Source organism: Alnus glutinosa, chromosome 7 (genome assembly GCF_958979055.1).
Source record: "Alnus glutinosa chromosome 7, dhAlnGlut1.1, whole genome shotgun sequence".
Classification (NCBI taxonomy): domain Eukaryota; kingdom Viridiplantae; phylum Streptophyta; class Magnoliopsida; order Fagales; family Betulaceae; genus Alnus; species Alnus glutinosa.
Genome location: NC_084892.1, coordinates 5,406,398 through 5,421,213, shown reverse-complemented (window position 1 = coordinate 5,421,213; position 14,816 = coordinate 5,406,398). Strand labels below are relative to the sequence as shown.

Genomic DNA, 14,816 nt, shown 5'->3' with positions numbered 1-14,816 from the left:
CCTTGGGACCCAGCGTCCTCGCTGGCGACCCTCATAGGATCACCCCATTCTTGGCATCCCAGCGAGTGCCCACTGGGCACAACCCTCTTGGGCTTGTGCACGCTCCCACCATCTCAGGCTGGACAATGGCTCTGATACCATTTGTAACGATCCACCCCCAATTACACAATATTGTCCGCTTTTTGGCTCCCCATACCAGACTTCCCAGGAGGTCACCCATCCTGGGATTGCTCTCGCAACGGCTCGCTTAACTGCGGAGTTCTGATAGGTTCATTGCCATCACGTCTTTAAAACGCGTTGTGTCATATAGGGTGCATTTATACATATAAGCACATCCTCATTCCCAGGCGATGTGGGACGTCACAGCATCACCCAAAAAAGTCTCTCATTTGTTTACTTCAATGAATTTTCTGTCCTCTCTCTTTGAACCAGGACAGAACGATTAGTGGCGGCTAAAAACCAGTAAACATGTACATGTCAATAAGAGCTAAAAATTATGCCAAACATTCAATTTGGATGAAATGAAATGATAATTTTCCCCAACACCTTTCCATAAAATTGAAAATGCAAGCTTTTTAGACCCGAAATCATTCATTATTGGTGATGATATGGTAAATAACACGGCCGGGCCCAAGTCGAGAGTAGATATTAGCATGAAGACTTGCCGGGTGCACGAGCGGGGGATATCTTTGATGCTTACCTTTCTGTTGTACAGAAACATCAAAAGAAAGATTTACTAGCCATTATGACGTCACAGCTTCAAATACAAATAGAACAGAAGCTAAAACCTATTATTTGCGCCCTCTCATCCATCTCTAAATGAACAGATTAGATGACAACAATTAACGTCCCTTCCACCAAATTTGTACAAGAATTTTCCAAACTAATTAACAGATTTTCCTTGAATATATATCCAATTCCTCATATTTCCAACAAGCAAGAATAGTAAGTGCATGGTGGCCTTTTGTATTTGCAGTTTCAAAACGTGCGATTTAAAAAATAGAGAATTCAAAACGTGTGATTTGAAAATGTGAATTTTAAAAACGCAGGTAAGTCATAAGTGTTTGGTAGAATCACAATTTGACCTTTAAAATTGTCGTTTAACTTTTAAAATTATGCGTTTATAAAACCACAAATTTAAACGACAAAATCTAAAAAATTATGTGTTTTTACATGAAATTTGTCTAAAACCACACATTGAGCTTGCGAAATCACATTCCAAGAAAACTTCTATACAGTTCGAACTTATACTTAGTTATCTAGATCGGGGCAAGGGCTCAACAAACCACAATTTCCTTAAACACATATTCATGAATCGAGTAGCATAATTGAAAATGTGATACTCTCCATCCTAAAACATGAAATTTCATGATCCAGGAAATGTCTTTGAAATAATGACAAGTTTCACTAAACTCTATAAAGATTGAGTAGAACAATTAAGAAAACTTGAATAAGATCTTCAAATAATTAAGCAATTTACAATGACCGATCATATATGTGTTATGTAGAAGCTATGCAATCATAACTTCAAAAGAACAACATTAATTGAAGACTCTAAGATGGCTACATAGTACATACTAATATGATTAAATCCTTAATTTTATGATCGTAACAAAAAACAAACGTATATTACCACAACATTTAATTCATCAATTATTATTATTATTAGGGTCTGTTTGGGTTTGCGATTCCAAAAAGTGATTTTAAAATAGCGATTTTAAAATTTGCAATTTAAAAAAGTGATTGTTAAAGACGCAGTTAAACGTTTGGCAAACTCGCAGTTTGGTATTTAAAATCGTAGGTTTGCCTTTTAAAATACTGCATTTTCAAAAAAGCACCACATTGCCTGTGATTTAAATAAGCACTTTTCTACATTTTCAAATCGCAATTTTTTAAAAACGCAGTTTCCAAACGGTTCATTTTCTGCGATTTAGTTTAAAATCGCAATCACAAACGCACCCTTATTCTTTTGGAGATAAGTTTTAGTGTGTGTTTGGCAACACACTCCTACCCATTTTTTCTTTTTCTTTATCTTTTTTATTTTTTTCATTTCTTCGAAAAACCTTTTTTTTTCTCCCTTATTGCTAATCAACTTTCTTCACTTTTCTCACAAAAATTAAAGTATTTTTTTACCTTTATATCACATAAATCACTTCTTATTATTATTCAAACAGAAAACTTATAACAAAACTCTTTACCAAACAGGCCAACATTACTTGTGCCAAACCAGACTATGGCAAGCACATGATCCTTTTTCTTTTTTCTTTTTTCTTTTTTAATTTTTTTTTTTTATGCAATTGAAAAGAAATGACTTAAGAGGGGTGGCGGTTGTTTTATGGTTCAAATTTTATTTTGTTATAGTTAACGTTATATACGTTGTTATATAGTGAATATTTATTGTGTCATTTTTTTTAAATAACGTGATATCATTTACGCCATTAAATACAATAAAACAAAATTTAATAAAATATAGAATGTTATTCCGATTGTTGAGGCCAGTGTCATGGTCTCACTAATGAGCAATAATATTTAGTAGACTATTATATAACTATCATACAATTAGGATGACGTGATGTTAAAAATCAACTTTTTGATCGACAAGAGCTTACATAAAAAAAATCTAATAATTAATTTTTACTACCACATCATTTCAATCATATATAAATTGTATTAGTCTATTAAATAGACTTTTTCTTGGCTAAAAACAGAAATCACACAGTAAAGAATGTAGACTAGATCGATCGGTTCAAATAGAAATTTGGGTTTTGGTTTTGGTAGTAGCCCAAGCAAAACCGGCCCAACCTGGAGAGTACGGTCTTGATTTTCATGTAAAGTTTGGTCCCACTTTAATGACATTTATCATTTTACCTATATTATTGTGCAAATAAGAACAAATTAGATTGGTATATGATCTTTTGTCACTCGAAGACAAAAATTTTGACCACCTTCTTGATAAGTCTTGAATTATTTAATTCAAGACCCCTTAATTTACATTTTGTTAGACTTAGTTTGTGTTGTGTATATAATATTTTGTTATGTTTTAGTGTTTTCTCTTATTTTCAGGTCTTAATTGAAATCTAATTCAAAATACTTGAATTAGACCTAAAAAGACATCAAGGGTATTTTGGTCATTTCCAGAGTTCAAGATTGATCTTGAAGAGAGAAACGGTTAAGGCATTTCGATCGATCGATTATTTCTTCAGTAAAGAAATCTATCGATCGACTATCAGTCGAAGAAAATCGATCGATCCAAAGTCGATCGATCGATTATTTATGCAGCCGCGAAGTCAATCGATCGAACCTGGATATTTTCCGAGAAAATTTTAGGATGTCGGCATGATTTGTGTGGATGAAATTAATCCAATTTGGGCGGTTCACAAAGGATGTCGACACTATTTTGTGCGGCCAAAAACCGAGCTTTGATGTTCCCTTTGTAAATTAAATCTCTATATATATGAGATTAGGTTTTAGGTTAGATTATGCATCTTTTGGGGTTTATTCGGATTTGCTCAGGTGTATCACTTTAATTTCTCATGTTTTAGTTTACTTTGATGCACGTTTTCTGGGCTTAGTTCCAGAGAGCTTGTCTCATTTCTATTTCTTCTTCGTTCTTCATGTTCTAGCTTAGGTTTTATTCTCTTTTTGTAATCCAAATTTCTTTAAGTTTAATATAGTTGTTTTTAATTCATTTTCTTGTTGTTCCTTTACTGTTTTCCTTTAAATTCATGCTTAGATTAGATTCAATTCATGTCTAGCTAACTTAGTCCTTAGGGTTTGATCCAAATCCAATCCAAAACCATGAAGTGTTCTTGATGTTCTTAGGATTTTCTAGATGTGTTTGATGATTGTTGAGGGCTAGGGCATTTTGGTCATTTCCAGAGTTCAAGATTGATCTTGAAGAGAGAAACGGCTAAGGCATTTCGATCGATCGATTATTTCTTAAGTAAAGAAATCGATCGATCGACTATCAGTCGAAGAAAATCGATCGATCCAAAGTCGATCGATCGACTATTTATGCAGCCGCGAAGTCAATCGATCGAACCTGGATATTTTCTGAGAAAATTTTAGGATGTCGGCATGATTTGTGTGGATGAAATTAATCCAATTTGGGCGGTTCACAGAGGATGTCGACACTATTTTGTGCGGCCAAAAACCGAGCTTTGATGTTCCCTTTGTAAATTAAATATCTATATATATGAGATTAGGTTTTAGGATAGATTATGCATCTTTTGGGGTTTATTCGGATTTGCTCAGGTGTATCACTTTAATTTCTCATGTTTTAGTTTACTTTGATGCACGTTTTCTGGGCTTAGTTCCAGAGAGCTTGTCTCATTTCTATTTCTTCTTTGTTCTTCATGTTCTAGCTTAAGTTTTATTCTCTTTTTGTAATCCAAATTTCTTTATGTTTAATATAGTTGTTTTTAATTCATTTTCTTGTTGTTCCTTTACTATTTTCCTTTAAATTCATGCTTAGATTAGATTCAATTCATGTCTAGCTAACTTTGTCCTTAGGGTTTGATCCAAATCCAATCCAAAACCATGAAATGTTCTTGATGTTCTTAGGATTTTCTAGATGTGTTTGATGATTGTTGAGGGCTAGAGGATATCAAAACCCATGCTAAAAGGTTTTGATATCAAGATTCCAATCTATTTATTCATGAAAAAGAGTTAAACTTGTCTATGAGTTTTCTTAGATTTCTTGAGTAAAACCAACATTCTTAAAAATAAGAATGATGTCTTTTGCAATGGTTCTATATGACTTGATGTATGATTACCTATTAGAGTCACCTTATAGGGTATACTAGGGAACACCGATCATTTCATACCTTTGGTAGTATAGAATGTCTTTCCATTGTAGTTTAATCTTTACATGAAATAAATTAGTGTGAAACTAGATACCTTATCATTGTGGCCTAGTTAGGGTTTTCGTATATCTTGTGTGCTTATTGAGATGTGTTTTAGAGTAGTAAGCTAGGGAGCATTAGTCACTCCACACCTTTGGTAGAGTAAATGTTTTTCAATTATAGTTTAATCTTTTCGTGGAGTAGATTAATGTAAAACTAGGTGCTTTATAACTACGTCGTAACGAAAGTATTTTCGTGTCAAGGTCGTCGTAATGGTTGACGCCCTTTACGCGCTCATATCAAGCATGTTAGGAAAGTTCATATAGACTTTAAGCATTTCATTGGTTGAGGATTGGATATGATCAACACCCTAATTTTTCTTTACGTTTGTTTTCATTTTCCGCTTTCATTTCTTTAACCTTATTGTTGTAGCTTCAATTCTACAACCTTTGCTTTTATTTTTATTTCAAAGTTAAGTTAGATCCGTTCCTTTCATATTCCATTACGCAAAACAACCAATAATCTATGTGGTTCGATCACCCTTACTATAGTACAATCGATATGTACTATTGCGAGTGGTAAACTTATAAATTTAAAATCCACGTAGCCGCTTGGCGCGCGCTACCACTTCTCTATGTGGCAAGGTGGTCCCTTAGTTAACTTTAAGGTTTTTTTTTCTTAAAAAAAAAAAAAAAAAAGTAAAAGTAAAAGTTGCTACATAGGCAAAGGTAGTCAAGAGTTGTGTCTTGGGAGATCAGGATCCCCTCAAATTTTCTGCCCAAATTTGAGAAAATTTGGATAGGTAATAGTGAGAGAGCACTTATGAGATCTACCTGACCGGACAAGTAGTTGGGCAGCCTAATATTTATTTGATCAAGTGAGTCCCATAAATACTCTCTCATAATCACTTATACAAATTCTCTTAAATTTGGATAAAAAATTTGAAGAAATTCTAATGCATCTTTGGGGTGACAATGTATTACTACTCGATCAGAATACCCTCATATTGATTTATTATCCCAATATATATGTATATTAGAGTTTTGTTTTTCCAATGATAATTAACGAAAAGTATTATATAAGACAAAAATTTGAAAGTCTTTCAAAGAAAGAGAGAGATTGTAGTTGCGATTTTTTATTTTTTTATCTTTTATATTGGTTAGTTGCAGATTTTTTATTTTTTTTCTTGCAAATAAAGGGGATATATTAAGATCTATTGGTGAGTGTCGAAAAACAGCTTTATATTTGTCCATTAACATATATTTAATTTTAAAATTAATCAATGTTAATTATTATTAATGATCATTTAATTGTTATTGTATTATCACTAATGATCATTTTTGTTATTAATAGTTATTTACTTATGACCGTTAGATTTCACTTATTTAATCTTATGACATATATCACTAATTGATATCTAATTCCATCCGTTGGTTACTCACAGTCCAAAAATCAATGGCTATAATTTAATCGCTCCTTGCTTAATGTTTCTTGCTAACAATTAAGTGCACCATTATCTACACCCAAAAAAAAAAAAAAAAAAAAAGAAAAAAAAAAGAAAAAAGAAAAAGGGGCACCATTAAAATATCCTATAGCACACAATCAAGCATATAGGCTATTCATATGGTCATACTATATGCACCTAAGTATTGCTTAAATGTAACAATTATAATCAAGTGAACACTAATAAAACTTTTCATTTTTTTCTCATACTTTGATTTTAAGCAATTTGATTCTCACAATTTTACTTTAATAGTTATGATTAAATATTGTTGTATTTAACGGTATAGATGATATCATGTGATAAAAATATTAGCACGTCATTAAAAAATTTAAATGATAACATAATTTATATCGTTAAATACAATAACATTAAGTTTTGACAATAAAATAGATCATTGTCCTAATTTTAAGGTATAAATATTCATTCCACAATAAATATAATGGGCACGAATTCTATGTGGTCTCATCGAAACCAATGTTGAGTGTTTTATATTTTTAATTATTTGTAAATATTTTTATTTTAAAAATATAAAACAAAAAAAAAAAATAACAAGCAGATGCAACTATTTCGGACAACCATCTCTTATACACACATAATTTAATAAGCTGTAGGATTTTATATTTTGTAGATTTTAATATAAATATTTTAGTGCAACCAATTACTTTTATGTTTTAATTGACTAACATATAATAAAATGTTCTTATTGAAAATATTTTCTATTAACATTAATAATTTATTCTTCATAAAAAATAATTTTCTATTGAAAACCATAAATAAAATGCACCAATGAAATGCAACCATCATGTTCCACCCTCAACTCGTCATGATTGTCCCAAGAATTGGTTATCACATGACACCACCAAGCCAAAAGCATTCCCCATCAGTCTCATTCTGAATACTCCCACAATAAAGTCATGCTTCACCTGCTCACCCAAGTGGTTGCGTCCCCACGAGCCTAAACATCAACAACAAAATGGAAGTAGAATAGCAATTTGTGTTTGTGTGATGCATTTAGTTTTGATTTGAAAATGCTTTTTTTTTTTTTTTTTTAACTATAATTTTTTTTAAAACGCACACAAAAATGATACAATTTTTAAAATTGTCTAAAACCAGCCACACATTTAGCTTACGAAATCACAGGTTAAACAGACTTCTATATAGTTTGAGTTTATAATTATCTAGATCGGGGCAAGGGCTCAACAAACCATAATTTCCTTAAATACACAATTTCATGAATGGAGTAGCATAATTGAAAATGTGGTACTCTCCATCCTAAAACATGAAATTTCATGATCCAGGAAAAGTCTTTGAAATAATGACAAGTTTCACTAAACTCTATCTATATATAAAGATTAAGATTGAATAGAACAATTAAAAAAACTTGAATAAAATATTCAAAATAATTAAGCAATTTACAATGACCGATCATATATGTGTCACGTAGAAGCTATGCAATCATAACTTCAAAAGAACAACAGTGAAGACTCTAAGATGGCTATTGGTGTGTGTTTGGCAACACACTCCTCCCCACCCCACCAGCCCCCACTTTTTTATAATATTTTTTTATTTCTTCGAAAAATCTTCTTCTTTTTTCTCCCTTATTGCTAAACAACTTTCTTTACTTTTCTCACAAAAAATTAAAGTATATTTTGACCTTTATATCACATAAATCATTTCTTATTATTATTCAAACAAAAAATTTACAACAAAACTCTCTACCAAACAAGCCAACAGACTATGGAAAGTGAATGACCCTTCCTTTTTTTCTTTTTTTTTTGGAATGTGATGGAAAGGAAATGACTTAAGAGGGGCGGCGGTTGTTTTGTGGTTCAAATTTTATTTTCTTACGGTTAATGTTATATACGTTGTTATATAGTGAATATTTATTGTGTCATTTTTTTTTTAAATAACGTGATATCATTTACTCCACTAAATGCAATAAGACAAAATTTAATAAAATATAGAATGTTTTTCCGATTGTTGAGGCCAGTGTCATGGTTTCACTAATGAGCAATAATATTTAATAGACTATTATACGACTGTCATATAATTAGAATGACGTGACATTAAAAATCAACTTTTAGATCGACAAGAGTTTACGTAAGAAAAAAATTAAAAAAAAAATTAATAATTAATTTTTACTGTTACATCATTTTAATCATATATAAATTGTACCAGTATGTTAAATAGACTTTTTCTTGGTTAAAAACAGAAATCACACAGTTAAAGAATGTGGACTAGATCGATCGGTTCAAATAGAAATTTGGGTTTTGGTTTTGGTACTAGCCCAAGCAAAACCGGCCCAACCTAGAGAGTACGGTCTTGATTTTCATGTATTGTTTGGTCCCCCTTTAATGACATTTATCATTTTATCTGTATTATTGTGCAAATAAGGACAAATTAGATTGAGATACGATGTTTTGCCACTTTAAGACACAATTTTTTTTTTTTTTTTGAACGAGAAAATCTGCTTCTTATTAATTGATAACAAAAATGATCCCCAGTAAGGAAATCTAGAGACACAAACGTTCCCTAACAATAAGATCTGCAATACAGTTCGGAGGTTCCTCTAGCCAGACATCTGAGAGATTTTGCTCCACTGCCAATCTAGCCAAAGTATGAGCTACATTATTACACTCCCTTTTCACGTGAACAAATTTGGCAGATCTAAAACCTTGAAGCTCTTGTACTATGCTTTCTGTGATATGACCAGTTTTAGCTAGATGAGGAAGAGGTGAATTTATGTCATTCACTACCTGTGCTGCATCTCCTTCCAATATCACCTCAAAGAAGCCAACCTCTTTGCAAAACTTGACTGCCCAGATTGCTGCCAAAGCTTCAGCCATACATGCTTCCGTTCTCTGAAGAAATACCATGCAACGTGCCCCCATAAAATCCCCCTTGCTATCTCTTGCAACCATACCAAGCCCAATAGAGTTATTTTGTTTACTGATGGCTGCATCCCAATTGACTTTTATATGATCATGTGGAGGGGGCTTCCAAGCTTGTTGAAACCCCACTGTATGCTCCGTATGTGACTCAGATGTAGACTGATCTGGATTTGAGCACCGCATAAATTCCTCTAGAGACACTTTTGCTCCTGCAAGTATGTCAGATGGGGAAGAAAAGACTCCTTCAAAAATAAAAGAGTTTCTTCTCAACCACAACCTTCTAGCCGTTATCACCATCAATTCCATAGTTTCTTTTTTGAAACGCACCTAAAATTCTTCAAACAGAGTTAGGAAGGAGCTATAGTTAGTCCCACACTTCTGAAAATTTGACAGTGATCCTCCCCAGACATCCTGCTCCGCCGGACAAGTCCACATAACATGGATAACAGTTTCCCTCTCCGTTTTACACATTGGGCACAAGTCATCCTCAATCACTTTCCTGCGCACCAGGTTTACCCGAGTTGGCAATATATCATGGATAGCCCGCCATATAAACACTTTCACCTGATTTGGGACTCTGAGGCTCCATAGAAACTTCCACATCCCTTGGTCACTTTTCCCTGAAGAACTTTGTCCTCTATCCATGTCATGCAAACTGTATCCCAAGTGATATGCACTCCTAACTGTGAATTTGCCATCTTTTGTGTCCTTCCATATCAGTCTGTCCTGGGGAAGATTAGGACTTAGTGGAATATTCAATATGACATCTGCCTCCTCCTGCATAAACACTTCCCTAATGAGATCTTCTTTCCACACACCACGATCTTGATCAATAATCTCCCCCACTAGAGCATTCGAATCAAGAATCCTAGGAAAGGATTGGACAATGTGGAGAGTTGGAGTTGGCAGCCACCGAGATTTCCATATGCTTATTGATCGACCATCACCCACCCTCCACAACAAACCCTGCTCCAATAATTCCCTGGCATTGCAGATGCTCCTCCATACAAAAGATGCGCGTGGCCCAATTTTAGCTTCCATAAAAGTGGAGGAAGGATGGTATTTGGCCTGTAAGATCCGGGAAATAAGTGAATCCGGATTTTGTAGAATTCTCCATCCTTGCTTTGCTAACATGGCCTTGTTGAAAAGGACCAAATCCCTAAACCCAAGTCCTCCTGCCACCTTTGATTTACTCATTCTTTCCCAGCTCATCCAGTGGATTTTAGAAGACTTCGACAGATGATTCCACCAAAAATTTTGCATCAATGCATTGAGCTCCTTACATAAAGAAACAGGTAACTGGAAGACACTCATGCAGTAAGTGGGAATAGCCTGAACCACGGCTTTAACTAACACCTCCTTCCCTGCCTGTGATAGGAACTGCACTTTCCAATTTGATAATTTATTATTCACCTGCTCCTTTATGTATTGGAAAGCTTGTGCCCTTGATTTACCCACAAAAGTAGGAAGGCCAAGATATGCGTCAATGCAGAGTGTTTCTGTTAGCCCTGATAATTGTAAGATCTCCTGCCTTCTTTCCCAACTTGTATTTCGACTGAAAAACACTGAGGTCTTCTGCACATTTAGTTTCTGACCTGAGGCTTGTTCATATCTGCCCAGAATTCGCATCAACCTCCTCCATTCAACAGCGTTAGATTTACAAAACAGAATGCTGTCATCAGCAAAAAACAGATGACTAATTCTCGGTCCCTTCGGAGAGGTTGGAACCCCTGAAATATGTCATCTCTGCTCAGCTCTCCCAAGTAGTGCACTAAGACCTTCTGCACATATAAGAAATAAATATGGGGAGATTGGGTCCCCTTGTCTGATTCCTCTTGACGACTGAATATTCCCAACCGGGCTTCCATTTACCAAAATTGCATACCGGACAGAGGTTACACACTTCATCACTAAATCAACCCAACGTACATCAAATCCCAATCTTAGCATCGCAGCTCTTAGATATCTCCATTCAACCCTATCATACGCTTTACTCATATCAAGCTTTACCCCCATATACCCCACCCGGCTCCACATTCTTTGCTGCATTGTGTGCATTGTTTCAAAAGCCACAATTACATTATCAGAAATTAACCTGCCAGGTATAAAAGCACTCTGTGCAGAAGATATAATATGGGGCAAGACTGCTTTAAGACGATTGGCCAAAACCTTTGAAACCAATTTGTAAATGACATTACATAAACTTATTGGTCTAAATTCAGAGACATGCACCGGGCTATGCACCTTAGGAATAAGTGCAATATGAGTTGTATTTATTCCTCTGTCCAGCACACCCGTTTGGAAAAAATGATTTACAGCAGAGCATACCTCATTGTGAATTATGGCCCAGTTGGATTGGTAGAAACAGGCTGAGAAGCCATCCGGACCTGGGGCCTTCATGGCTGGCATGTCGTGCATCGCAGCAGAAATTTCCTCCACAGACAACTCTGCCAATAGTTTTTTATTCATCTCCTCAGTCACTCTCCTCTCAAGAGCATTCAGACAGTCTTCCATATCCTCTTCTCTTCCTGCCATGAAAAGATCCGAATAATAGGAAACAAATGCTGACTCAATTTGTTCCTGAGTTGTACACTCCAATCCCTCCATATTTTGAATTTTCTGAATAGTAGCCCGTTGCTTCCTCTGGGTGGCACATGCATGGAAGAATTTTGTATTACGATCTCCAAACTGCAACCAATTTACCTTAGCCCTTTGCCTCCACTTTAAATCCTCTTGTTCAAGAAGACTGTGTAAATCCTCCTGAACTTTGGATTCGGCTTCCACTTGGTTCCGAGGCTCAGCCATTTGGATACTCTGTAACTCTCTCTCCTTTTCCTGGATAACTTGTTCCACGGAGCTTTTCTGTTTTTGGACCCATTTCTTTAGTGTTTTCCTGCACCCATACAGATTAGATTGGACAGTCTTCCACGGGCAATCACGCTCCTTTTTTGGCCTCCAAACTTGCTTAATCAGTCTCCCATGCTCCTTTATTTTTGCCCATCCAGCTTCGTAATGGAAATTTTTTCTCTTTTTCCAAATCTTCTCCCCAGACTTAGAGAAGTTAACTTGGATTGGATGGTGATCAGAGTTAAAACGGGCCAAGACCTCCACTTGTATCATATTATAAACAGATCACCACCCTTGGTTTGCAACCGCCCTATCCAGGCGTTCCCGCGTTGTGTCCGGTTCCTGTCTTCCATTCCACCACGTGAATTTTGGGCCAACAAAACCCAATTCTGACAGCTTGCTATCTTCCAACGCTCTCCTAAATTCAGCCATTTGAGATGAAGGCCTGAGAGTTCGACTCGACTTCTCTGAAGCTGATGTTATTTCATTAAAATCCCCTATACACATCCACGGGTCTGGTTGCAGAGTTGAGAGGTGCCGGAGCAGGGCCCATGATTCATTCCTTCTGGCTGTGTCTGGATTTCCATAAAATCCTGTTAATTTCCATGGAGAATCATCTTGATTACAACGGACCACTGCATTGATATGACCCTGGCTATAGTTTTGTATTTCTACCCCATTTTGATTTCTCCACAGAAGCATCAAGCCACCACTTTTACCAATACACTCCACAACAAAACACTGATCAAAGCCAAGTTTACAACGAATAGACTCAGCTCGTTTCTTATTTAATTTGGTTTCCATAAGGAAGACCAAATCCGGGCGCTTTTCCTTCACCAAATAGCAAAGGGATCGAACTGCCCGGGGGTTCCCAAGCCCGCGGCAGTTCCAGCTGAGCACAATCATTGCAGTCGGCGGGGCTGGCTACCAGCCTCCGCCTGAACTCCGACAATGGAGTTAGCTTCATCACCTTCCTTCCTTCCCTTTTTCGACTGTGCTGCCTCATCCTCCTCATCTTCATCCACTAGCTTTCGTTTCCCTCCTCCTCCAGACTGAAAACCTTCGTAATTTCCCGGACCCTCAGAACCCCTAGCTCTTTGTTTCCATGTGAGTTGACCTCCCTGTTTCCTCACCGAGTGGGTTTGTGAGTTTTCCTGAAGTCTCGCTGAGCCTGGAGACTTTCTTTGATGATTCTTCCTTGTCTGACACACAGACTTATGCTTGCCCCCCTTCTGATGTTGAGGATCCACACCATTTTGACAGCTATTAGGTGCAGCAGCTTTACCCACGCATGGGAAATAAGTGTTGGAGACAGGATCTTTTAACAAGTTGACCACCTCCCCCTCTTTCAGCCCATTCCACCTCATTTTCTGCAGACCCGAGTCCCATTGGCCCACGTACTTTTGGGCCCATTTGCCGCCACTTTCCGTCGATTCACCATTTGAATTTGAGCTTTCAGATTTTCCAAAATGGAAAAAATCACCCCCTAGCCTCTGAACTTCCTCTGTACCTGATTTCGTGCTGCCGTTACCATTTTGTACATTAAAACCATCTCCTTCAATTTCCGTTACACTACCTTTCCGTTTCCCAGGATCCCGTAATTCTTGCATCTCCACAGCTGACTCCCCCAATTCAACATGGTAAGGATCTCCCCCATTAACTCCTCCCCGACAATTGCGCTCTGTTTCCCGAAACTGTTCCTCCGTCTGGGTGCTAGGTTTCCGTCCATGGAGATCGCCTTCTTCACCGTCAATCCCCTTCTCCATTGAACTGACTGATACGGACCTCCGGGGAGTCTGGGCTGTGGTCCTCCCGAACTGATCATCCTCATCCCCTTCCCCCTGTGATCGGCGCTGCCACATATCTCCTCCCTGGCCCCTACGAACGGGGAACGTGACTCTCAGCCATGGGCCGTAAGAATCATGCGCCGAGGACGAGTTACTGCTAAAGCTGCCTTCTCCACTACATCCCTGTAAACCATGCAGAATAATTCCGCACTTATAGCAGAACCTGGGTAGTTTCTCATATTTAAAAGCTACCCAAACTGATTTGCCCGGAAGATGTAGCATTCTTCCCCGAGCCAGTGGTTTTTTGAGATCCACTTTAATTTTAACTCTGACATACTCTCCCCATCCCGGATCATCTTCATCTACATCAACATCCTCCACGACACCAACAGAGGCCCCGATTTTTTGCACTGAAGTCTTCCCCATACATGCCAATGGAAGATTATACATACGTACCCAAAAAGACGCATACTCGAATTGCATTGGCGGTGTAAGACCATCAAAATCAGCCAATGCAATGAGGTTACCGTCGAATATCCAGGGCCTACCCTTCAAAATTCTTATTTTATCATCTACCTCTTCAAACTCTGCAACAAACATATTGCCACCAATAATTTGGAACGTTATTGTTCCCACTGGACGCCATATTCTAGTCAAAGGGGCTCTAAAGTAGTCTTTTGGTACAATCCTGTCAGCCAAGATCTTCCCAATCAGACACACTTTCCCCCGATGCACCATTGGTGCGATTTCTCCCACATCCAAAGCCACCCCATTATTCTCTTCCTCATTGAGGGAAAACTTTCCCCATCTTTCTGACAATTCTTCCGCCATTCCAAGACTGTTTGAGTAAGAACAAAACCCTCCACGACGAAAAGAGATAACCAATTTTTGACCACCTTGCCTTCGCTAGCTATAATTTTTTTTTTCTATAATAAAAATAAAA

The 14,816-nt window shown here is 36.8% G+C and overlaps 1 protein-coding gene across 1 annotated transcript; it reads right to left on the bottom strand.

Moving 5' to 3' along the window:
• Window positions 1-8,861: 8,861 nt before the first annotated feature.
• Window positions 8,862-9,545, bottom strand: LOC133872699 (uncharacterized). The gene has a single exon (XM_062310269.1). It carries the CDS (start codon window positions 9,543-9,545, stop codon window positions 8,862-8,864), a length of 684 nt encoding a protein of 227 aa, XP_062166253.1.
• Window positions 9,546-14,816: the final 5,271 nt, after the last annotated feature.

Excerpts from the sequence above, each read along its gene's own strand:
- LOC133872699 (XM_062310269.1), bottom strand. The coding sequence starts at position 9,545 with ATGGAATTGATGGTGATAACGGCTAGAAGGTTGTGGTTGAGAAGAAAC.